This window comes from Anoplopoma fimbria, chromosome 12, assembly GCF_027596085.1.
Source record: "Anoplopoma fimbria isolate UVic2021 breed Golden Eagle Sablefish chromosome 12, Afim_UVic_2022, whole genome shotgun sequence".
Classification (NCBI taxonomy): Eukaryota; Metazoa; Chordata; class Actinopteri; order Perciformes; family Anoplopomatidae; genus Anoplopoma; species Anoplopoma fimbria.
Genome location: NC_072460.1, coordinates 7141589 through 7167752, shown reverse-complemented (window position 1 = coordinate 7167752; position 26164 = coordinate 7141589). Strand labels below are relative to the sequence as shown.

The following is a 26164-nucleotide window of genomic DNA, read 5'->3' as shown; positions in this document are numbered from 1 at the left end:
ACCCAACTGAATTTCTAAACTTCTCCAATGCCCACCTGCGTTTCAGATCTGGCTCGACTTTACTGACCTCTGATGCCATCCAGCAACTCAGCTGAAAAGAAAAGCACCATCACAGACCGTTCTGCCACACACTCTGCAGCTCTGCTCTCCACCCAGCGTTGACGCTCCTCAACACGTTCTGTCCATCCTGGGTGAGGTCAGTGCTTGGTTCCGGTTTGACCTGTGTTACCTTGCTGCACAGATACCGTATACCTCACGTCTCCCCAAACTGTCTCAGATAGCAGGTGCAATGTGTCACCTGCTATCTGAGACAGTTTGGGGAGACGTGAGGTATACGTACCTTGTTGGCACACCTTCTCACACACACACACACACACAGACACTTCACAGTTGCAAAACAGCTGCTGATTTGCTTAATTTCCTCTGTTCTGCCAACAGATCCACTTTAAGAAAAAGTAATATCTCGCTGAAAAGCTTCATGTTAAACACTCCCACTGACTGTGACATTACATTCACACTATCATCTAGATCTATAGTAGTTGTGTATATGTGGTTGAGCTGCCAGCACACGCCCTTAGCACACAGAAAGAACTGTCAACAAGTTGTCATGTACTCTTATTAATGTTTGCTGATGTGTTGAATCCACTTTATGCAGGTTAACTATGATGAGACTTCTGCCCATGTACTCAGAGACTTCTAAGGCCCACCTCTTGCTGTTAGAAAAAAAAAGAGAAACTAAACCGGGTTGTACATAATTGGTATGCCACTGTCAGCTGCTGTTATACTCCAAATTGAATGTATTTGGAGTCATATTTCCTCACCACATGCATTGGAGCTGTTTTCTCTATAATTCAGGAACTGATCCATTTTGTGTCACTCCATACCAGGAAACACTAGCTGGTTAACCGGGTCAAAACAAGTTTATCTCTAACTGACGATCTGTGGTGATTGGTGTGGTAGTATTCAAACGTCACTGGACATTGACATCATGCTTTGTTTGAATTACTATGTTTTTTTGCATTTATGTGAATTCTTGAGCACATGTAGAAATGAAAATAACTTGCTTTGTTAATTACTCAAAAATTGGTTTCTTTATTCAATCTAACCATTTGGTGGTACCTCCGCCGCCCACTATATGGCAATCTGAGGCTCACCAATGGGCCCCGGCCCAGAGGTTTAGAACAGCCGCCCTAAATCATACCCTGCTTTATGGATTATTGACTCTGAATGGACCATAATTTACTAAATGAACATCATGCTGTATTGAAGAAGACTTGAAACTAGAGATTGAGACCATAAACTCATGTTTACAATGTTTACTGAGGGAATGAATCAAGTGAGAAGTAGAGTCATTTTCTCATAGACTTCTATACAACCAGAGGAAACGGTGAGTGGGTGGTGGGAGGGAGAGCATGTTAGGTGAGCAGGACTGGAGTCGGAGGGCATCTAGTGGATGGTTACGAGGACGGCAGGTCTCGGGAGTGAGAGGGGAGAACATGGCTTGGGGGAAGTGAGAAGTAGGTGGAGACAGGGAGCCAGGCAACATAACAAAGACACAATAAAGTCCTTGTGACAAGTTCATCAACTAGTCAAGTCAAGGGCGTTGTATTTATATAGCCCAATATCACAAAGTTGCGTAACTATATTGATGTTGTGAATACACTGGATGACTTTCAGTCTGCCACTCTAGTGTGACCGGGACATCATTCATGGACTTAAAAGAGTACGCCACTACTTTAGCATTACACAGCTTTAACACTGTTGGTCTCACAATGCTCAGTTTTAAAAGACGGATTAAAATAGAAATCAGTGGAACCACAGATATTATTTATTTAAATTATTCTTCCTTATGACTCTGTTGCGTTTGCCAACACAAGCACTGTGTAGAGTGCATATACACTATTAATCGTTATCCAGTGCTCTAACTGGCTCCAAAAGCCGGTGGACAGGTTTCACTTGCAACAAACACACACACAAACCCCCCCCCACACACACACACACATTGTGTCGCCTACGTCGCTGTACTATGGTTCAACATTGAAAGAGGAAATCCCAGCTTGAGACTGAAGTCCGTCAACCGCACATTTCAAGTGCACTTCCTCTTATGGTGCACTTGCTGCTTCATCGTCACCAACAGCAGTTGTCGACACCGGCCGTGTTGATTCGCAGGAGAACATTTTAGGCTGGTATTAATCATTGAAGGAATAAAATAATCTAAGCTATGACAAAGACAGAACATTAGAACCTGATCCAGTTTCATCTGCCAAACCGAGAGAAATGGACAAGACATCACAGCAAGCGCAGGTGGTGAGTAAGCTCCTACATAAACCATGCTCTCTGTGTTTTCAGTTCAGGGCTGCCTTACTTGTTTGAAGAGGCTCAGCTGTGATTAACTTGCCGTTTCCATGCTCACTTTTCATATTGATTGACATCAGTATCTGAAAATGATTATAAATGAAGGTGGCAATCAGCAAACCAGAAAAAGAAAAAAAAAGCAAGTTGAAATGTGAATCTTTTTTTTTTCTTAATCATCTTGAGATATTTCCTGTGACTATCACATGACAGGAGGAATGGAGAACTTTGATGTCAACAATTTCACTTTTACTTCCTGTGGTAAGAATTACATGAAGATCACACCACTTTAGAATTGAGTGTGTGAGTGTGTGTGTGTGTGTGTGTGTGTGTGTGTGTGTGTGTGTGTGTGTGTGTGTGTGTGTGTGTGTGTGTGTGTGTGTGTGTGTGTGTGTGTGTGTGTGTGTGTGTGTGTGTGTGTGTGTGTGTGTGTGTTAGTAAGTGTGTGCATTTCTTTTCATGTGTAAAGACATGAAATGTACCAGCAAAATATCGCTTGACTATCAGCTATTGCAACTTCCTGCACACCTGTCTCAGCAAGTCTTTCCTGATCTGTCCTGATTTTACTAGCTTCCAGTGAAATGTAGGACTGATTACACATTATCTACAAGTCACATCATTCTAAATGGTATCCTAGAGGATTACTCAATCACTAGAAGCCAAACATAAACATGCTATGGTTTGGTTACTTTCCCATTTCATCAGTGTTTTAATGTTTCCACAGTGGTATTGTAACATTAGAGCAGGCGTAGACTGAAGTGCTGATCTACCCTTAGGTACTTCTCCTACTTCCTCTGCTTTATCTCAACATAACTTTGTGATCTTGATCAAGCAAACTAGTCTGATCAAGTCAAAGTTGATTAATAACGCCTCAAAGGGCTGTAATTATGATAAGAACAGCAATGAGTAACATTAACAAAACACACATGGATGTATAGAAGTGAGATACGGGGCATTGCAAATGTAATAATGCACAGTACATGTGATAAAAGCAGTAGCAGCATCAGCAAACAAATATGGAAAGAGTCAACGTTATGGAATAAGGGGTAATATGAACACATTTTCTACTTTAGGATAATAGAATAGAATAGGAAGAGTTGACCGGACATTTACATGGTCATTTGACTGGTACAAAAGAAAATGGAAATTGTTGTTAGTTGTCGTGGCGACAACTCAGTGGGGCTGTAAAGTGCAGCTGCAGCTCATCAGTAAGGGAGCGGAAGCAGTGGAATAAAGCGTGGGCGCAGCACACCGCTTCTCAGGTTATTTCATGTTTAATATGAAATGTACCATTACACCTATGTTAAAACACAGTTACAAGTAATAGTCCTGCATTCATCATTTCACTGAAGCAAAAGCGCAATTATAATTATCATATATTTTAAAGTTACTGTGAGGATCTTTTAACTGGTAGTGAAATAGTCTCGATTTAATGTTGATGCCTCTATAGGACCTACATCAGTAAGCAAGAGGATTATCTATTTCTATTTATTTTATTCTTAATTCTTGTCATCTCAATTCTGGCAAATTCAGAAGAATTCATCAGATTCCCCAGAAACTCCTTCAGCTCAGACTCCAGAGGGGCCTCCAGCAGCAACCAGTCCACCGTGGATAGACCCAGATCCGAACTGCTTTTTTCCACAGGGACTTCCAAAATAATAGACTTCCAAACAAATGTAAAGTTCCTTGTAATAGCTTAAAGTAAGTAAAAGTACTCATTCTACAAAGGATGGAGTGTTTATTGATATTTATTACATCCATGGCAAGTTATCCCCTTCGCCAGGTTTGACACCCAGCCTTGGTGCAAGAATGCAGAATGAGAAATGAAACAATCGACAGCTGAAAACTTCACAATCAATGCATCAATTAATTTAGGAACATTTATAGAAAGGTATAAGAATGTGGGTAATAATATAGAAGAGAATACAATGACCTACTCTATTGAATTTGAAGCGATACGCCCAAGAAACACACTGTCATTTTGTCATAAATGAGTGTGTTTGTAATGGATTGAGGCATGGTCACTATGGCGACTGAGGTCCTCTGTTCTTTGAAGTGAATGATAAGCCAGAGGAAGGGCAAGTGCGCACAGGTCTGAAAGCACCCGAAAGGCCGCTAGCCAGAGGCTTTAAATGACATTTGCATTTTGGTGGTCTGTGTGTTCATGTGTTTGTCTTATTTTTTCAAACTAACACTGGGAGGCCCCGAAATGACTTGTTTTTAACCTTACATATATAGACTTCAAAGGAGAAATATACTTATATGCTTTCTTTTTACGAAAGTAAATTGAAAATAAATATCAATGTTGATCTCAAGTCTGTGGGTTCAGTACAGACCTGGAGTCAGGCAATGCTTGGTCTAGCTTAGCATAAAGACTGGAGGAAAGGGGAAAAGCTAGCCTGGCTATGTTCAAAGTTCAACACCTCTAAAGCATCTTTATCATGTTTATTCAATCCTTACACAAGCATTGTTAAAACTACGATTGGTTGTTTAAGGGGCAACTACATGCTGGAACTATTTCTTGTCAAACAACAGCCTGGCCAGGCTGTACTGAAGTGCTGGGTGGATGAGTACTGGATGATTCCTGGAACTTGATTTTAACATTGCTCAGAGGGAGATACGAAATGAAAGTGCTGAAAACATTCAGGGCCAAATACTCTGCACAAATCTGCTGGGTGGATGGATAAACTGCTGTTTGTCTAGATATAGTTCCAACGTGTAACTCTCCCTTTTTTTTTTTAGCACTGTCTACTGATGGATTGACAATCAGTCACAGTTAGTGTTAGGTGACTTATTGTGATGGCACCCTTTGCTTGTTTTTATACTCCCCTGCTCATGCTCACTGTACCCGGTTTATTCAAAACAAACACGAAATATGAAACTCTTCATTTCCTGTGCCTAGGGAATCAATGACTGACTGACAAGCAAAGGTTGAAGCTTGCAGAAACTGCAATACCAATTATGGCAAGAGCAGGACACCGACAATGTTTTACTAACTATAACAAACTGATTTTACAAATACTTTACTTAACGACGCGCTCCACCAACCCTGCATCGATGCATTCCACTTGTACACTGGTGGTTTATATTGCCGGGGAGTTTTCCCTTAGGGCACCATCATGTCCTGTCATTTTTGTTGGCTATAAATACCATGTCTTCATGTCCTGTCATTTTTGTTGGCTATAAATAGCGGCCGTGTCTTCCCATGCAGAACCAATGATGCTCATATAAAGTTTGTGCAGTATGAGCTTCCAGTTGAGTTATTCAAACCAAGCAACAACAGTAGCTCAGTGGTAGTAAAGGAATGGTGTCTGTATAGTGTTATCAGATATTGTTTGTGACCACGCTTCAGTTTATATTTACAGCAGAGCAAACAAAGCCACGTTAAAACTAGACAGTGTGAGCCTGACAAACAAGGTTTAATAGACTCAGACCAACTGTTTACATGAAGTTCCCTTACTGTCTAAGACATACAAAAATAAGTGGTAATGTACAGTATTGCAGTTAAAAAAAAAACTTTACAACAAGTTAAAGCTGCACTTGTTATTTTTGCTTCTTGTTGAGACTTGCCTATAAGAGGACCATAGAATGTCTATAAGAAGTGGAAGTCATTGTGATGTCACCCAATTGTTTGTGGACTGCAGTTTACAGCCATAGTCATGTTGTTGTTTTTTGCAGCCAATGAACAGGAGTTACCATATTTGGTATGTGGAGGAGTGACGTAGAGACGCTGTATACGTCTCTTGTAGCGGTAGCAACCTGTCACAGTAGCCCCGCCCTAAAGCATACTCTGCTTTATGGTCTATTTGACTCTAAATGGAGCATAATTTACTAAATGAACATCATGCTGTATTGAAAAAGACTTGAAACTAGAGATTGAGGCCATAAACTCATGTTAACAATGTTTACTGAGGGAATAAATCAAGAGAGAAGTAGAGTAATTTTCTCATAGACTTCTATACAACCAGAGGAGTCGCCCCCTGTTGGTCAGTAGAGAGAATGCAAGTTTTGAGAAACTTCCGGATCGGCCTCATTCGGCAGAACCGGAGGTTGTCGCCTGAGGACGACAAAACATGCTGACACTATAGAACCACCAAAATCCATATGGTTTGTCTTCTTTAGAACATGATCATCCAAAACAAAGATCTTGGCAATCTTGCCCGTAGAGATCTACAGCACACAGTAGATCAATCATCTAAGGAGCAGCAGCCTGACAAGATGGATTTTCATCTGATACTTGATCCCGTATCGAGAATCCAACTGCCGTGCAAGAAAGTGTTCTTCCTCAGGGGACCAGAAACGCTTATTGAAAAGGTCCTGGAAACTCGACCATCAGTTAAGACACGTTGGATCAAAAGTAAAAATGGTGACCCAACAGTAGCATGAAAGATGAAAGGTCAAGAGGGTCACAAAAATCATTAGTAATCAGTAGCTGTTGGAATACAGATAGACAGAGTGACATGCCTTACTTGCAGAGGGAAAACTATACTAATCTTTTTTGCTAGACCACTAACTGATTGTATACTTTACCTCTTTTTATATTTTATTTTAATGTATCTTTATCCCCCTTTTTCTCAGAATTCGGAGCAGCAACTGTCTCCGAACACCAGAAGGAGTTTCAGGTTCTCATCCTTCCGAATTAAAAGTAAGACAGCGGATCGCACAATGCACATTCACAGACAATACTTTCATCCCAATTAGCCTTTTACTTATTGACGACTCGTCATTGTGTCGACGTTAACCTTTGCAGAAAGGAGCTTCAGTTGTGATGATGGCGCATTCACACGGCGGAGAGGGTTGTTTTCTTTCTCATCAGTACGGGAGACATCGAGAAAGGGTAAATGAAGTACTTACGTAACTCCCCTGCAGTCAATCTATTGAACAATAATCACAGACAACAACGTGACAAATCTGTTTGTTTCCTGGTCAAACCTTGTTGGTGCTTTTTCCCTTTCTAATCAGTCCCAGATGAAGACGGTGTCTTGCAGACACGCTGTAATCAGGACCAGGTGAAGCAGACAGGTATGTACGAAGGTAACAGGAGCATTGAGTGGACCCTGCAAAGTTTGGAATGCTAAATGAAGCCTCGGCTAATCGGCATAAAAGGTTTCATTCAAACTTCACAGTCACTGGCTTATTCATCAGCCTAGATTAATGCAAAGGGGATTTTAGACTCAGCATGCATACATCGTCCTGCAGCTCCCTTCACCGTCCCACCCTCCTTCTTAAGTGCTAAGAGTTTGGTGCTGCTAAGATTTAGTGTTCATAAACTTGTTAGGGGGACTTTTTGTCCAGCAGAATCCTTTTTGCCGCTTCGAGTTCGCTCAAAGAGCAAATGCCCTTTTACTCTTCTGTATCATGTTTGTTTCCTAAAAATCACATTTACATTCTACTCATTTGCACCAGCCAAGACATTTTAAAAGGAGGATAATGCTGCCAGTATTAACATTTCAACAACAAAATGAAGACACTTTTCAAATGAATGTTTATGCAGAACATTAAGTAAAAAGTATTTCATTTGTTTTTTTCCACTTGCGGAAGCTAAAAGCATGACTTAAAGCATTTAATTAAAGCTAGGGAAAGACGGTCAGGGTTTCTGAAAGGACAATTTTGTAAGGTAATAGAATAGAAGATGGCAATGAGCCTGTGACATTATCTAAATGAAATTACATATTGATCCATTCAAAAGATGTTCGAGAGAATAACAAATACAAAGTGACAAACGTTTTGACATTAAAGGTATGAACCCATGAACTCACATATTTGCAGATGTCTGAGATTAATCACAGCAATCCAGTACAGGTTTGCACAAGTGCACGATTTTCTTCATACCATGTAGGATTGGAAATGGTGAAATATTAAAGGGGCATTCTTAATTTCACATGTCACGGTCATTTTACTAGTCATATAGAAGTATTACGAGGCCTTTAAAGCTTTAAAGACCTTTAAAGTCAAGGTTACAAAGTTACAAGGTTTTTTATTTGTCATTGTACCACAGGGTTCCACAATGAAATTTAAATTGTAGTCCCAATTTGCTACATAGGAAAAACAATCAGAAAGTTGGTTGGAAAATATGCAAGTTATTAGCCCTTTGGATTTGAAGGCTACTTGACAGATGTGAACTTTATTTTATTGTTGTGTGTATTTCCTTATTTACTGCCTGAACGTATAGTGAACAACTTTTTTCGAGAAGTTTCTCTTACAGTCTTGTCAAAGTGGGAGAAAAGTCATTAAAGTAAATGTAATTCAGCTCCCTGACATTGAACAGGAGCCCTGTGAAGTTAAACGCTTTCCTGACCTGCTCTTACTCAGGGAGTTTGAGTCACTGCCGGCTGGTTGTTGCTTCACAGTTACAGCTGGGGAGACTTAAAGAACTACATGCAAAACCTTTTTTTTTTTTGTGTCGATGTCGGCCTGTCGAGCTTCTACGACATCTTGTAGTTATTTTAACTTGACTGTGTGACCGTCTTAAATCAGTTTACTAGTCGCGAACCATATTTCCCCATAAGGATAATGTAAGAAAAATAAAAACATTAGGGGAATGCGTTGCGGTGCGTTTTTTTTTTCTTTTTTCGGAACTGACTTGAACGCAACACAACAGAGGACACCAAGCGCTCTGGGCACGCTCCACAAGCAGCAGAAGCTGTTTCAGCCTGCGAAGCACGCGGAACGGTGAGCGGGAGCCAGCATGCGAATGTATGGTGCGGGAATGGAGAAGATAAAGTGCCGCTGCTGACACACACAAAAAAACACACAGCCGAGAGGACTGCGGTGCGTGTGCGGGGCTGAAGAAGACATGAGCGGGACGGTAGTGAAGAGGAGAAAGGGGGCTGGACTGAAGAACTTAAAGAGCAGATGGAGTGAGTACTGGACGTGACCCAACTATGAATGCTGTGTGTCTGACGTAGTCTACGTAGATATGATGTGAGAAACATTTAAAAACACGGAAGAAAATAACCCCCCCCAAAAAATTGACGTGGGTGCTAAACGGGGTTGGACGCGTATTTGTAGCATAGCCAACCTGTTTTTTAAGTTTTATATCCGTGTGTTTAGTGATAAACCACTTTAATAGTTGATTACTTTTGGACAAGTAGGAGTGTTTATACCCGTAACCCCGTCGCTCCACTGTGTCTATCCAGAAACAAGTGCACCACAGGGCCCAATCCTGAAGCCCTCAGGGACCTACGTGACGTCACCTGCTCAATGGTTGAGGGTGAAAGAGGATACTGTGTAAATACAAATGTGACAGCATCATCACACGTTGTGTAGAATTGTGGGTGTTTTATTTTTAGACTTTTTATCCTTCCCATCCGGATTTTAAACGTATTCCTGCTCTCTTGCCTCACGAGAATGAGAGGCAGTTGTCAAATAATTATTATTTACTTAAATTACAAAATTGAAATGTTTGAATCATTCTGTGTAATTTCATCTCTTCTTACATTCCTCTTCTTTTGTGTTTTTTTTTTTTTATGTTCCACCTTTAATCCTTAACGTGTCTGTGTACATTTAAAAGGCCAGGCTTAACACCCATGTGCCTTCCGCTTTGTTTACCTTTTTCTTCCCCTTTTTTTTTTCTTCTGGCTTCCACACTTCCACTGTTAACTTGTGGGTTTAGCGTCGCATTGCTATGAATTGTGGGTAGTTCCCTTAGGAAAAGTCTGCAGCAATGTGGACAGAACTAAACCTTTACGGACTAACGTCAGCCTGGTGCCGAACTCAATGCCTTTAAGTCTTGACATTTTATTACGCCAACACTTGGTTATTTAATGGATTTAATCCGATAATGAGGGTGACTTTGAAGCCAAGAGAGCCGACATGGGAGTCACACATATATGCCTCTTTTGTTAGAAACCGGTAGGCTACCAAGCCAGCTTTCACATTTGAAGTGGAACACCTTTTCACGCAGCAAAGCCCTTGTGAGTGCTCTTCATGGCTGGCTACATCTTAAGACAGGAATGTGGCTGTTGACACTGAAAACGGATCCCACTGGTGATGAAATTTCTGAATCTGGGACTTTTTTACGACTGAACTGGAAGATAAGTGGACAGATTGTATTTTTCCTGAATGAGAAATACAATTTCAACAGGATTCAGGCAGTTTTTAGTTTGGCATTAGTGTCTGCGCCATTCCTTTTCTTATAGAATTGGTTGTAACATGTCCAGGAGCCTGAGGGCTGGAGGCTGTTGAATCACTTTTGTTTACACCCTCATCATAGCTGAACAGCAGCAGCACATCTAGACAGTAGCATGGAAGCTTAAGACAAGTTTGCTCTGATGGCATTGTCTATTTCAAGAGTAAAAACTAAAAAAGTCAACACAGTTTAATATATATTTTGTATGTTACTTGGTATCTGATTATGTGCAAACCTGTTCAACTGCAAGGCGTTGGGTGGGGATACACTGGCATAGCTATTGACACAGTGCAAACAGACAGGTTGAGTGAGGCGGACTTCAGACTTTTAGTAGAGGTTGTTGTTGTGAGGACCTAGATTGAAAGTGAAACCAGGACAATGTCTTTTTTTGTCTCCTTCAGTTGTAGCTCCTCAGGGACGCATTCAGCTGTACTCATATTTCATGTACTTGACCCATTCAGCTTTTTAACCCTACGCATGCGGGAATGTCTAAGTTGGTGATAAACGTTAGGTCGTGTTCGTCGGCAAACCAGTCATTGCAGTGACATAACCTCACACCAACAAGAATGCAGTTTGTGGTCCAGTGTTACCAGTTTTGACATCAAGTGATTCACTTGGGATTAGAGCTTCTGTTTTCTGTCCGGCGGCCTTCTCTTTACCAACTGAGTTCAACACGTTAAGCAGGATCTAATCCATATTTGCCCTCACTGGGCTGAACTATGTGGATCCTTTTTTATTTATAGTAAACTGGTCCAACTTCAATGTCTTCTGTCGAGACAATTATACATTTATATTGACAATGAGTCAATATAAATTCATATTGACACATTGTTTCTGCTTTATGTGCCCAGATTTGGAGATATCCACCTGTGAAATTCACATGAAAGAAATGTGAATTATACAATTGAGTTTCGCAATATTATGTTTTAAGTTTATTTAAGTGCTCTTTATACTATGACAGATATCCTAAAACTCGAATTTATAGCACATTGCTTATGGCAAAATTCCAAATGTATTGAACGGTAACCCCCTGTATCATGATGCTTATCGTACCGCCAGATTTTTGCCAATACACAACCCTAAATTATCCCTTTATTCCAGTACAAAAGAGGGTGCTGGGTGTTTGTCTGTGCTCCTGAAAGTAAAAAAAAAAAAGGGAAAAATTCAAGTCTTTTTGCGTACATTGGAGCTCATGCAAGAACCGCTCGTTCATACTTTTTTTACTTCAGTGGAACTTCATTGATTTTCAACTGCATGACTTAAAGATAGTAGATGTTTTTTTTTACTTTTAATCAGAGCTTACAGTCTTTATGCAAAGCTACGCTAACAGCTACTGGCTGGTAGCCTTTTGACCATGAAGTACAGACGTGGCCGTGGTATCACCCTTTTTCGTCTGAGTCTCGGCAAGAAAACAAGGAATATTTCCAAAACTGTCAAACTATTCATTGAAGGCTTCATGGTGGACGAGGGTCTTTCCTGGTCCCATTCTGTCTTTCAGATGAGAGTTGTGAGATTTGCTCTTTGTTTGTAATAGGTTTCATACACTTGACTTGAGGTATTTACTTGTTCGCAGTGGGAAATCAGAGTTTGGTGATGGACTCTTTGAGTTTCCCAAGTGATGTTAAAGTTGTTAAAATGAAGAATATTTTTTTTGAAATAGTCAATCTTAATATGAAGATTTCTTGAAGAGCATTCACCAGCTTTTTCCAAATGCTGTTTTTTTTACCATCTGTCGATCTACCATCGACAGAATTTTCCTGTACAAAGCTGTGTTTTTTCCCCGCAGGACATGAATGCAGCACCAGTATGAAAATTCTTTCCTCAGAGTCTGAAGTAAACAAATGATTCAGCACTGTTAGAGCTGCAGTTCACAGGGAGGATTAATAAGGAAGACCTGTGTTGTTGATGATGGTTGCTCTGGTACACTGAAATAAGCAAACCAGATGCATAAGACTGCACTGAGGCTTAATCTACAACACATCTAAATTTCATATGCTCCACAACAACCAGAGTTCCAGTAAGTGTGATCTTGGCTCAGAACGTTGTGATGTTTCCCCATCTGGGGAGTTGTTACCCGTTGCTGTTCAACTTCAGCATACTTCAGTTTTTGCTAGTACTTGTATACCCGAGGTGTGTAAGCCAAACATACTTCAGTAAATCAGGCCTGTATGTAGGACATTCTGTTTAATAAAGCAGGTTTAAATTAGTCTGACCTAAGTTACTATGGAAACGTGACCTGGTCCTCATCAACCTAGTTTCCAGCATGAGCTTAACCTCAGACTTAACCGACGTTGCAATCAGTCTACCACACGGAAACGCAGTGCTCGGTGCAAAAGTTCAACCTAAGAAGTCCCTCAGAGCTCATGAGACATTTAGCACTGCGTATTGTATCAGTTACTACTCATCTTAAATGTTCAAGTATCGGCATAGTATTCCAGACTACGTAATGTGCTTACAAACTTCAAACACTGTAAACATTTGCTTTATTTCACTACTTGGATTAAATCAAATGAGTACATTTCCCAAAAATCTCAATTTAAATGTAAACTTAAAAAAATAAGATAAATGTGACAGACACCCAGATATACTTTAAGAAGAAGGTAATTGAACAGTATTTCCATGGCACCAGCATGTCACTTAAACAAATCAAATAAGTCCCTGTGAAATACCCACAAATGGCCAGGCGGGGGTCTTATTTCATACTTGAAAGTTGTTTTAATGTCATGCTGCGTCTTATATATCTCGCACTTGAATTCACATAATTTGTGATAGAAAGGAAACTCACAGGTCAAAGTCAGGAATGAGGAGGGCCTGACCCAGACTGGACTTAGTCTGACCTTGTGTACTTAATGAAACAAACAAATCCTGGTTCAGTTTGTTGGGCTTTTCAAAGTCTTCCTGAAATGCTCCTCCAGATGTGGACGCAAACAGAACCTGAATTCAGTATTTATAGCTGACGTATCAGTATTTAGCAAACTGACAGTTTCTCTTCTCTGTGCTGTCCAGGTGAGCAGCCCAAAGGGAACATCATCACTGAAGTGGCTGGGAAACACAGTAAGTACAGCAGCTGGATACACTTTTTAAATGTAAAGAGAAGATTTTTTTTTAAATGATTTTACCTGGGATAGTCAAAAATAAGGTTCATAATTATAATTTGTCATTTTACTTCCAATCAGCCCTAAATAACTAGAATAGATCTTTATTGCCATTGTGCTTAGAACAATGAAAATCTGTTTAGCGGTTCTTCAGCAGTGTGCTACATGAAAGTTAAATAAAATAAAACAACAATAAAAATGAAAGCAGAATTTAAACCATGACAAGTGATAAAAACAAGATGAAGTGACCAGTGCAATGTTAATTAATATGATAGTATGATATGATAATAAAGTGTGTAGTGCAAATAGTCCACCAAAACTCAGTCTTTAGAGGTGAGAGGGGCAATATGGCCAAAATGTCCTATCCCGATGTAGGTCTTGAAGACATACTATATCAGGATATAGTATGTCTTCTGATAATTCCATAAATAAATAGTCTGTATGAAATAAGCACATGGTAAAGCCTATTTTTGTATTCTCCAGTGGAAATTAAATACTTGACAAATGAGGAGCACTTGAGTATTTTCTCGTTTTATTACATTACATTACATTACAGTCATTTAGCAGAAGCTTTTATCCAATCAGTAGCTCAAAGCTTATATTACATATCATTACATATCATTCACCCATTCATTCACACACTAATGACAGGGCTACCATGCAAGGTGCCACCTGCCCATCAGACTCTAACTAACATTCATGCAACATCCAGTCCACACCGATGGCAAAGTCTTCGGGAGCAACTTGGGGTTAAGTGTCTTGCCCAAGGACACAGCGACATGGACTGCGGAAGCCGGGTATCGAACCGCCGATACTCTGATTGGAGAACTACCTTGCTCTCCACTGTGCCACGGCCGCCCCATTAAAGACTTTAGTGTAAAATAAACAGTTTCAAGTGAAATTATGGAGAAAAAAAAATGAATAAATATAGACCAAGCCTATATTGCCATATAAACTATAAAGAAAATAATCTACACAATAGACATCTTTATATTGTCTTGCCTTTTTATGTCATCATAATGCCCTGCTATGGAGTGTTTACCGCCGGAAGGCTTGAAGATGAGAGCTGCTGTTACAATAGATTGTAGTGACAAAAACATTTATAGTCACTAGTCATGTCTGGGCAACGTATATCGATTATTGTATAGATAATGTGAAATGAGACTAGATATCGTTATATGGCATAAGTATTGTGTTTTCCTGGTTTTAAAAGCTGCATTTTAGTAAATTGATGGAATTCTCTGGATTCACCAAACTTTTCTATCTGCTTTATTATTTTCCTTTACCCACTTAGTCGTTATAAATATTTTGTGAAGGCACTAATAGTCAACCCTACACTAGTTGCAATGTTGATACCGCTGAATTTGGTGAAAAATATTGTGTAAATTGAACTACATTTCTAGTCACTAAAAAAACACTTGACTTTTTAAACTAGCATGGGGAAGTGAATGTTGTGTGAACGTTTTCAGTATAGAGCAGCTTCTGCTTTTGTTTTCTGCAGCAGCCATCCCAGCAGGTGAAGATGAAGGTGGACGACAAGGGGCCCTCCAGAGGTTCAGTGCCATGTGGGCCTCCTTCCGCAGAGGCAAAAGAGATGGCAAGTATTTCATTACATTGACACATCAAAGAAAAAAACAATTCACCTTAGGGTTTTTTTTTTTGCAGCGCAAATACTTCCACTTTCCTGTTCACTGTTACCTTGGTACCCTGAGTGTTCGGACCAGAGAGTGAAGCAGGTGGTGCTGGGTGTTTGGTCAAATCGTGATTTTGGGGTCAAACACCTTGTTATATTTTCTGGTGTGGTGTAGAGTAACCATTTTGAACACGTACTAAACAGACCTGACAAACAGTGTTGAGCAGCTGTGATCAGAGTGCTGCTGCAGACACCAGGGGATTTCCATCTGGCTTCCCTCAGAGAATATCTGTGGTTTGGGGTTGATACTGAGGGAAATGAAAACCAAACAAATAAAATATGTTTTTATTCCCCAGCAAGCAAACTACCTAAAAAGATGCTATTTTCCCCAAACTGGACTCTCGATAAGCAACCGGCCCGACAGACTCACTTTAAAGGACACCCCAAACATATGTAAGACAAATCAAACTACACATAGGCCAACTTTAGGAGTATTTTTGCAAGTGTGGTACGAGATGCTCCAGCAGTCCTCAAAACACACAGACACAAGGCTGCCAGCCTGAGAAAGGGAAAAAAAGGCCCTTGCTGGGGCACTTTTATTTTTGACACAAAAGGAGGAATGCACCAGAGAACACGTGAACAGGCAGCCAGCCGGTGAAGAAGACAGGATGAAGCTGGGCTGCTGGAATTGGCTGAATGCTGGTCTCTGAGCCGTGGATAGGTGGAGTTGTCTGGGCCGACGTCTGTAGGCAAACATTTGTTGGAGACACTGTTAATAAATGATTGAGTAGAATCAGTAGAAAGGGGGTGTTGAACTAACAAAGGCAGAGATGGGTGCCGCAGCGCAATATGTTGTTAACCGACCCTTCGCTTAGTCCCGCCCTTCTAACTGGCCAATTGTTGAGTATTATCAGCCAGCTCTGACCAAGGTCCGACATCCAATCATTCTTAATGATCGTAACAGTGATTACAGACCTACCCGGCTTTACAGGATCAGTGTTGTTCTTCATTTCATTGTCTTCTGTCTCGATCACACGGTGATGTGGTGGTTCACTTTTTCCACTTTGATCTGTAGCTTTAGCTTCTATCTTTTATATTTGAACCTGTTTTCACTGCTGAACCAGTTTGACATCCTGGATATATCCGTAGAACACATATTGTAGACCCTTTCTGTCTGCTTCTCTCTGAAATTGTTTTCAGTTTTCACAAAATTTAGATAATATTTCTTCAGGGAGTGCAGCTAGTGACAGTGTGGGCTCCATGTTAACTCTGACATCGTGTCGGAGTAGTGAGATTTTTGTACTTGAGCAGGAAGAAATAATTTAAAGGAATAATTCAACATTATGGGAAACACACCTTTCAGGGGGGATTGCGTGCTGGAGTGTTGTAGTCAGGTTTGGTTCCAAGCAAGTGGAGAAGTATGGTTGCGTCCCTTCTTTTAGAATATAATAATAACAATTTAGACAGTGGTAACACTTGTCTATTCTCCCGAGGAGAGCAAAGGTAAGAGATGACAGACACCAGGGCAGGAGCACAGCTGAGACCTGCTGAGTCCTGGTAATCTACTGATGATGAAAAAAGAACAATTCATGACTCAGATAAATAACAAATAATAGGGGACTTTTATTGTGCAGAATTAGTTTTTAGTGGAGCTTGAAAAGCTACTCTGCTATACTGCTATACTTCAATGAAAACTAGTTAACTGATGCTGCAGGGAGGAGGAGGAGGAAGCGGCAGAAATAACGTAGAAATGATAGGAAACAAACGTGCTTATTCATCGTTTTACAGCCGCTCCTTTCACCACTCGAATTGTCTGATCGCTATCCGATCAGGTTCTGATCCAACAAAGCCTGTAAACCTTTCCATCTGGATCACAGTAGTAACCCTGGACGCTAAAGCACAATGTTTTTCTACATTTCTGTGTAGGAGTCAAAGACACTGAGCCGACAGAGCCGGAGGGCGCCGCGGCGGCAGACAGCACGTCCAGGCAGCACCGCTACGTCAGCGGTCAGTACTTCTTTGAGTATCTGGTGGTGGTCAGCCTCAAGAAGACGAAAGATGGCAGCAGCTACGAACCTCAGATCACCTACCAGTTTCCCAAGGTCAGTATATTGGTGAACGTAGGGCAGCATTACAAAGCGAACCTGGAGTGTTGGTGGAGTGAGAGACGGGTTATAGTAATACACTGTCCACCTGGAAAAAGCAAAGCCGTGCGCTCTGTTCTCTCTATATATGCGCTAGAGTTACACAGGGTCATTTAGGTGCTTTTAAACTTGAACAAAGAAATCAAGAAAAATCTGATTGTTTCTCAGAATAAAAATAGAACTTAAAACGTGGAGATGTCTGACTTCTCTCCAATATAATAGAACTAAATTAGATGGCACTCGACTTGTAGTGCTCAAATCGTAAAAAAAACTATTTTAGGTCTCTATTCTATACTCGATACTGCTAACTCACTTAGCACCACTTAGCTAGCTAACGTTACAGCTCAGCGGAGGAGTACGCCATGAATATTTTACGTCTCGCGCAGTCACATGCCTCTCGTCCACGAGTGGATCAACACTTCCTTCTGCGCGGTGATACGGTTGGCTGGTGTAGTTGGGGAAAAGAGGAAATACATCCTTCATGAAACTGCTCACAACAAGTTATGTGGATTATCTTGAGTAACTGGCTCAGGATTTCTGGGAAAGAGACGGTGCTGTTGAGTTTTGCAAATGTATTCTTTTGACTCTTTTGAGCACCACAAGCAGAGTGCCATCTGGTCCCATTATAGTGGAGAGAAGGCAGATATCTTTACGGCAGGTATCTCCAACACTAATCCACTAAGAGGAAAAAGATGTATTTCAGATTTTGGGGTGAACTGTCCCTTTTTGTTTCTGCTGACCTGTTGGTCATGATTGGTCACAATGATTTTCACAGAGGCAAGCTTGGAAACATGCTTCATAATTCATGTGTCATAATTGAAGCTGACCAAAGGAAGCTCCAATTTTGAGTAACCACCTTTCAATCCTAGAGGGGTATGGTATTATATTGCTTTTAAAGGTACTGTGTGGAGATTTTGAGTGGTTTGTATCCATGAAATAGAGCAGCACGACAAATAAAAGAGGAGAAGAAGACTACAGGCTGATATAAACCTTATAGGACGCAGCATTTAGAAGGTACCTACATCGTTTGTTACCTGTGTCGTAGCCCAGGCCAAAAAAAACAACTAAATAATCAGCTTAAGAATGAGTGTAAAATCAGATAGAGCCACTAGAACTGAGGTTTCTGGGGGAACTTTGGATAACTTTATTATGTGTTTCTGAGAAAACCTAAATGTTTTTTTTTAAAGAACAGATGTTTGTGGTTGCTTTTCTTTCAGAGAGATGGGATGGCGAGGTTTCAGAAGGAGGAGGAGGAGAAGACGCTAAAGGCGATCACCCTCTTTTGTTTCCCAGAGGGCATCAACTGGGCTCCGTTAACAGAATACCACAGGTACAACTGCTCCTCTGTCAGCTGCTTCCTCACTTTGATAACTTTCCTTCCTCATCCATGGTTCAGTTCAGCGTACACGGTTTATCTCCTCTCCCTTTCTCTCTTCCCAGTGAGACGTTCTCCTTTGTTCTGACTGAGGTTGACGGCAGCAGAAGGAACGGATACTGCAGGAGGTTACTGGTCAGTGTGTAGACTGAAGCTTTCTTCACCGTGTCACCATTTGGATCACATTCTCCAGTGTTCATTTAATAAACCTCTCCTTTCTCGCTCCAATCTGCAGCCTGGAGGGAAAGGAGCTCGACCACCGGAGGCTTACTGTATCATCAGCTCGGTGGCTTGTTTCGGCCTCTTCTCCAAGGTGTGTTCAACTGAACATTTCTGTAACCAAATCTTTCAGCCTGTTCCTCACTGTGACTAAACTTAGCTGTACTTCTCACCAAACATTATGAATTTCCAAAATAGAAACCAGTTAATGCAATTTACAACTTTCAGGACCTAATTATTTAAATAAAGGTGCTATTCAAGTGTTCGTACTGGGAAGTTGGTTTACCTCAAAAAATATTATATGCTGAGGTACAGATGTGTCTTTCCCAATGTTTGTCTTTGGGAAAAAGTATTTTTAATTTATAACTTCCGACTTAGATAAGTTCACTAAATAAAATTTGGGCTAGGTAGATTGAGAACCAAAAAAAAAAAAAATGTAGGCTAGCACCTTGCCTTCAATTGTGGAATGTCACTTAACAGACATTTCATTGTTCAAACATTCATTTCTGACACCATAAATTCAAAAGAAACGCTGATTTATTTCTAGCTCACAAAATTTGGAGGAAGCCAAACTTTAGATTTAGATTACTTCCTCTTTTTTCTTGCTGATGTTTTGAAATTAGAAAATTGGAATCTGCAAAAATCTGAAACAGAAAGTGAGAATAAAAAAAAAAAGAGAGAAAATTGGAATTGGCCACGAAGATTGCACTTGGCACATTTCTTATTTAAATTGATACTGTCAGAAACTACAGTGCAGGGGGTTGAATAATACAAATTGGGATGAAAATAGAAGGAAAACAAAGAATGGTACGGCATACGGTGGCTCCTTTTTTGACGTTTGCACATATTTTTTGAATGAATTGTGAATTGTTAGTGACGTTTTGTTTTTTTGTTAAAACTGTTTGTGTTTCATGAAATGTAAAGCTGATCCCATTTATTATATGCATTCATGCACCATATGGGCTCAGCTCACTGCAGTAAAACATTTAGTGACTTGCTGGGTTGTGGCATATTTATATTTACTTAACCTTTTATATCTACAGTATATATGTATATATCTGATCACATAGGACACTTTTTATTTTACTTTAGGATATTTACAAGATATTCAGAGCATTAATATAGCAGCAAACAACCAGTCACCTAGTCTTGTTAAAAAAAAGTCAAATGAGACTTTATCCGTAAAGCTTTAGAGTTAAAGAAGTTTGGATGATATGAGTATTCCTCAGTACCGTATCATGACTGTGTGTGCAGATATTTGACGAGGTGGAGAAGCGGCGGCAGATCTCCATGGCCATGATCTACCCATTCATGCAGAAGCTGAGGGAGGCTCCATTCCCTGCTCCGGGAAACACTGTGGAGATTAAGAGCTTCATTCCAGAGTCGGGCACTGAGGTCAGACCAACCCCCCCCAATATGCTCACAGATAATCAAAAAGTCTGTTTGCTTTTTAAAAAGTTTAACTTCAAAGATTCAGAGTGGCTCAGGTTTACCGACGTTTAAAACTATTTCTGGTGCAACAGAATTATTAGATTGAGCTGAGTATCCTTGTTTTGTTTAGGAGAAAACATAATGCATCTAATCAGCTGTACGCAAGACAATTACATAATCAGCCCAATGATATTTAAAGGGGCACACACCCAGTCAGATGAAGAGACCAATAAAAAATGAAAGAAAACCTATATCTATATTTCACATCTCTGACCATTAGTTCTATAATATTTATTTGCTGAAATATTCAAATGAGGCAACAAATTCATTTTCCTCCATTCAAAATGCCTTATAAGTTATAAAAGTGATACTCATGGTTGTATTAGCTTCTTCTTCTTCATAGTCAGTGTATAACTACAGTACATTTTGTTTGTAGAAACACACAGGAGAACCAGCATTGGAGCAAAGCAATGCACTGCTATGGACGTATTTTAGACACCTAAAATAATCAATATCAGTTTAAGTGAACGCTATATCAGACAGCCCTTTCTAAAGAGGAACTGGACGGGCTTACAGGTGTGTTCTGGTGGAGTTGTGTCTGACAAGTCTTACAATACCCTATTTTTACCTCAGAGCAGAAACAGAAACAGAAACACTTCTCCCATCAGGCCGCATACCACGTTTCAGCAGTCATCACAAGTTTTCACTGACGCTGGCCATTGTTTGTGCTGCAGTTACTGTGGCCAGCCCTCAGGCTGAAGTGAGGACAAAGACATGGTTCTCCGGCTGTGTTCATGGTGGCAGTGAAGGGGGGGGGGTTCTAACGATGTACAGTAATGTAGAGTAAAGCACTAATACTAACCTGCATCTCATCCCGTCCTTGAGAGCTAAGCTTCAGTGCCTTGACAATAAGACAGGCGTCACAGTTGAAAGTCAGCAGCGTGTCTGTTTGGTGGTGCTTGCATAATCGTGACAGTGGTGGTGACTCTCTCCTCCAGATCATCAGCCTGACCCGGCCGTTGGATTCCTGGCTGGAGCACGTGAACTTCAACACGCTCTTCGACTGCCTGACGGACGAGGAGGTGTTACTGGTGTTTGCCGCCGCCGTCCTGGAGAGACGGATCGTCTTCATCGCCGATGAGCTGGGGTATGACACCCTCACCGCGCACTCACGCAGATATGGAGGCCGTGGAGACCTACTCAACCTTATTCATGCATAGCTCGTTTACCAAAAGTCCTGCACAAAGTGAAATGTAGCAGATTATGTTTTTATCCGGACAGTGGGACCTACCAGGGAAGTCCAGTGATGTTGATTCAAATCATTCTGATTGCATCAATCAAAAATCAGATGTCCACTGGAAGCATTTTAGAGGTGGAATGTCTTCAAGTAGAGTTCCAGCACTGGAGCAAAGCAATGCACTCCTGTGGACATATTTTAGACACCTAAAAATATCTATATCAGTTTAAATGTACGCTATATTTAGAACATTTTCACCACTTCACCTTGCAGTCAGATGATACTTATACGGAGAACTGAAGCCTTCATATCCATATATGCTCTCTTCAAAGGCCAGTTCGCCTCCTCCTGCCCATTGAGTCGTCAATATGCAGGCTAAAGAACATTGAAATTTTAGTGTGCTGGTGGTGGACACTACTGTCCCACAATGCAGTGCACCATGGGAACAGAGGAGCTGCTCACAGCCGGAAATCAAACAGTTCATTGTGGCTTGTAAACTAAAAATAACTATTAAATCTTTGAGATGACATTTTGCTGTCTCCTTGTGACGTTTAACTGATCATTCGCTAAGTTTTCAAACGCAGACTGGCCAATCATAGCGTGGCGTTGGCCAGGCCTGACCAGGGTCCGACATCTATCCGTCTCTGCTGCTTTCTTTCTTGACTGACTGATGTTTTACTGATGTAAATGGACATTACATAGAATTTGAGTTATTACAGCACAATTATCCAAACCTTTCAATGTTTTACTAGCCTCTATCATAGTGTCATAGTGTTGGAAGCGGATTGGCTGATCTGGTGACACTGGCATGACATTGAAGGAGCCCGGGCTTGCAATTACACTGCGGCACAAATATAGATAATAATTGAAGTGATCGGGTTCATGATTAAACAGACTGACCCATCAAACCTGGGCAGTTAGTCAGAATCTGTTCTGATGTCAGCTCCCTTGTCTCCCTACAGCACATTATCCCAGGTCATTCACGCCGTAGCAGCCCTCCTTTACCCCTTCACCTGGCAGCACACCATGATCTCCATTGTGCCAGAGATCCTGATCGACGTAGTGATGGCGCCCACCCCCTACCTGCTGGGAGTCCAGAAGCGCCTGCTGGACCTGGTCACCGACCAGAGTGACGTGAGTTGTGACGGAGTTGTGTTGCTTCATTTGTACAAAAGAGGGGTTTGTGTATTAGAACGCCATCACTGGTGAAAGCCTTATTCTACCTTTTTTTTTTTTTTTTTACTTCTTGTGTGTCAGCTTCTGGTGGTCGACTTGTCCGAGGATAAAAAGGAGACCTTCATTGTTTCAGTAAGTGTCGCATCAACAAAAATGTAAAAAAACAAATTGGTTATTAATTTGCCATTTTTGAAATTCAATTAAAACATCTGTATGAAATTGTTTTCCAGCTTGGTGATGAAAGCTCAATTCTGCCCCCGAAGCTCCAGACTGAAATACTAGAGGCGCTAAGTAACAGACAGAAAACATCAAGTGAGTGCACTGCAACCCACATCAAACACAGGTGGGGCGGCTGTGGCACATGAGGTAGAGCGCTTGTCCCGTAACCACAAGGTTGGTGGTTCAAACCCCTCTACTGGCAACATGCCGAGGTGTCCTTGAGCGAGACACCTAACCCCAAGTTGCTCCCCGGGCGCTTCATTGCAGCCCACTGCTCCTCCGGGATGGGTTAAATGCAGAGAAATAATTTCCCCATTGTGGGACTAATAAAGGATTGATTATTATTATTATTATTATTATTAATGAACAGAAATATAGCTTTCTGTCCTTTTTGTTTCAGCGGTGGAGGAGATGAATCGAGTCGTGTCGGAAGCCTTCCTGCAGTTCTTTGTGAAAACAGTCGGCCATTACGGCTCGTACGTGAAATACGGCCGTGCCGGAGGGCCGGGGGTGTTTGAGAAGAGGAGCTTCTACAAGGCCATTGATTCCAAGACCACTCGACACTTTGTCAAGAAGTTCATCCAGACGCAGACGTTTGACCTGTTTATCCAGGATGTGGAGCAGCGGCAGCCTGGACCGCAGCAAGGTGAGGACTCGGAACAAATGATTTGACTCAAAGATATGATTTACGTTCAGGTTCAATGTAGGCCAACTCTCACATCTTTCTGCGGGGACTTGACTTTAAGAAAAAGAAACTGGCTTATGACAGACTCACTGCACCTCACTTCTCAAAACATCAACCAATAATGAAACTGAGGTCATTACGAGACTCATCGCTTCTTTAAATCCTCATTGACAAGGGATTAAGACTGGACTGACTAGAGAAGTGGCAGACCGTCAGCAAGGTCTGAGGAAAGAGGAATAGCTGTGTCCAAAATCCACCCTAACTCTAATCAGGTTTTGAGTATGAAGTGTTTTCACTCCGGAAATGTAACAAAATGGAGTTCCCTGAAAACAAATCAGTATGCAGGCTAAAACACATTGCTATTTGAGTGTGTTGGTGGTGGACACTATTGTCCCACAATGCAGTTCACAAAGGAAACAGAGGAGATCCTCACAGCTGGAATACAAATTGTGGACGATGGCTTGTAAACAACAAATGACTGAAGACATTTTTCCTTTCTCGTTGCAGTTTAATTGACAGTTCGCTAAGTCCCGCCCTTGAACCCCCCCTTGACTGTCCATGCAATCGTTGCAGTAACAGGGTTGGGCGGGGCTTAGCCAAGGGTTGTTGGCAGTAACTAGACTATCTAAAGTTGCAGCTTGTATCATGTCCTGCTGGTATAAAACAGTTGCAAATGTTTTTTCATGTACGCTAACAGCAAAAACACTACACAAAAAATATCAGTATATAGTACACACTGTATACAGTTAGCATGTAGTCTGTAGTAGCAGTGTAGCAGCAGTGTAGCAGCAGTGTCCAGCTTAGCATGTCCGGTTTCAAAATCAGAAAAAAAAACAAGGTGTAGGAAGCATTTCATGTCAACTTGAGAGTCTGACTGAAAACTTGACTCCATTAGCGATCTTGATGTACGACCATTTTTAGAAACCCGATAAAGTTAAATCGGTGTATGTTAATTGTTTTCATCAATGCACAGCATTAACAACAGCAATCCTTTAACATGATGATTAAAAATCAACTATTCACACTGACACACTGTTTCTAAATGACCTCAGACATTCTGTATCTTTGACTGCAATGACTCCACACTCATCAGTCGACATACGGCAATAACAATATATCCGCAAAGAGCTGAATAGTGGCCGTTATTTCTACTCGGCCATCGTTATTCTAACCCTCTACGAGTATCTACTGGCCAGGGTCAACGCATAGTATTTTTCTCTCATTCATGTTTATTTCACCTGACAACAGAGAAGGATTGAGTGATCTCAAATGTCAGATCAAGAACTCCTAATTTTGAGAAAAAATGTTATAGTCCTAGTTATGTGACTTATAAACACTTATTCACTTATTTTTTCTCCTGAATGCAATTTGTATCTGTAGCAGAATTGGACTCATTATTGGACAAAATTCATTGTTGCTTTTAAAGCTACTCTAGGTAATTGCTCTTAGTTAGCATTCAACAATTACTGTGAAAAACCTAATTTGAACAATGTACACCTACACTTAAAAAAACCACCTCATCATAAAATGAATTAAATCAAGTCGGATAGCTAGCTGTTTGTGGTCTAGTTTTCACATTCAGAGCAATTTCCTATTTTACTATCATGTTGCAGAGTCTTTCAACTAACAGCTCATGTTAGAACAGCTACATTTTTGTTTTTCTCCAGTGCACTGATTCAAGCTGTGTTCCTTTTTGTCCTGCAGGAATATTTCATAAAAAGATCCTTGAATACCAGGAGAAGAAGAAAAAGGAGAAGACAAAGAAACACTAGCTCTGGGCGTGGGACCCTGGGTGTATATAAAAGGAGTTCATAGGAAACCATGTGAATGTTGCACTGTGTGTTTTTATGTGTCAGTTTTGGTTTTAAAACAAGTGTGTACCGTTGTGTGAATTTACTGTATGGCTATGTCGCTGCTACTCTGTGAAACACTGGCAGAATGAGAGACTTTAGTTTCATGTATTGGTTCTCAGCCTGTGGCCTGATGAGCAGGAAAATAATTTCACATAAAGATTAGTTTTTTAAGCATACACCTACAGTCTCTGATTTGTATGGCAACCGGGCCCCGATGGCTGGAAGTCTTTTGTGTCTTACTAACAAAGAACTAATACCTTTCCTACAGTTTGAAGAGCGGCCTCCTCTGCCTATATGGCTAATGTCATTTCTAGAGGGTCCTGTCTCCACATGGGCAGCTAAAGAGACGTACAGGGGGCCTCTTAGACTGGTGCAAAGGACCCGGGACGTCAATAGCAGTGCCACTGGTCAGATGTTTGGAGTAAAAAAAACCCCACCTGAGTGGGCTCAAGAATGTGAAATGTTTGCGGAGAGACTTAACCAATTCTGATGGATGCCATCGCCACTGAATAACTGCCTTCGTTCCCAGAATAGGTTTAAACAGTCAGTGAATTAAACGCTATGGGGCGCAGGCTGATGATGAGAGCCAGGTGTGCAGTCAGAGACAGCAGCCC

General features: G+C 41.0%; 1 protein-coding gene across 2 annotated transcripts; it reads left to right on the top strand.

Annotated features, from left to right (window-relative positions):
* The first annotated feature begins 2105 nt into the window (after positions 1 to 2105).
* Positions 2106 to 25726, top strand: LOC129099927 (DENN domain-containing protein 2D-like). Of its 2 annotated transcripts, XM_054609375.1 has the most exons (17): positions 2106 to 2307; positions 6931 to 6997; positions 7103 to 7189; positions 7315 to 7374; positions 13490 to 13537; positions 15080 to 15175; positions 17138 to 17313; positions 18573 to 18685; positions 18796 to 18865; positions 18966 to 19043; positions 20204 to 20344; positions 21379 to 21527; positions 22580 to 22751; positions 22875 to 22925; positions 23024 to 23105; positions 23413 to 23658; positions 25402 to 25726. In XM_054609375.1, the coding sequence occupies exons 1-17, from the start codon at positions 2278 to 2280 to the stop codon at positions 25467 to 25469; spliced, it is 1734 nt and encodes a 577-aa protein (XP_054465350.1). In that variant the 5' UTR covers positions 2106 to 2277; the 3' UTR covers positions 25470 to 25726. The 2 variants fall into 2 exon arrangements, with proteins under 2 accessions (XP_054465350.1, XP_054465351.1); XM_054609376.1 differs by lacking the exons at positions 2106 to 2307; positions 6931 to 6997; positions 7103 to 7189; positions 7315 to 7374 and adding an exon at positions 8761 to 9212.
* The last annotated feature ends 438 nt before the right edge of the window (positions 25727 to 26164 follow it).

Excerpts from the sequence above, each read along its gene's own strand:
- LOC129099927 (XM_054609375.1), top strand. The coding sequence starts at position 2,278 with ATGGACAAGACATCACAGCAAGCGCAGGTG. Across the intron at positions 7,190-7,314 it reads ACGGGAGACATCGAGAAAGG|TCCCAGATGAAGACGGTGTC; the intron begins GTAAATGAAGTA and ends CTTTCTAATCAG. Across the intron at positions 13,538-15,079 it reads TGAAGTGGCTGGGAAACACA|CAGCCATCCCAGCAGGTGAA; the intron begins GTAAGTACAGCA and ends TGTTTTCTGCAG.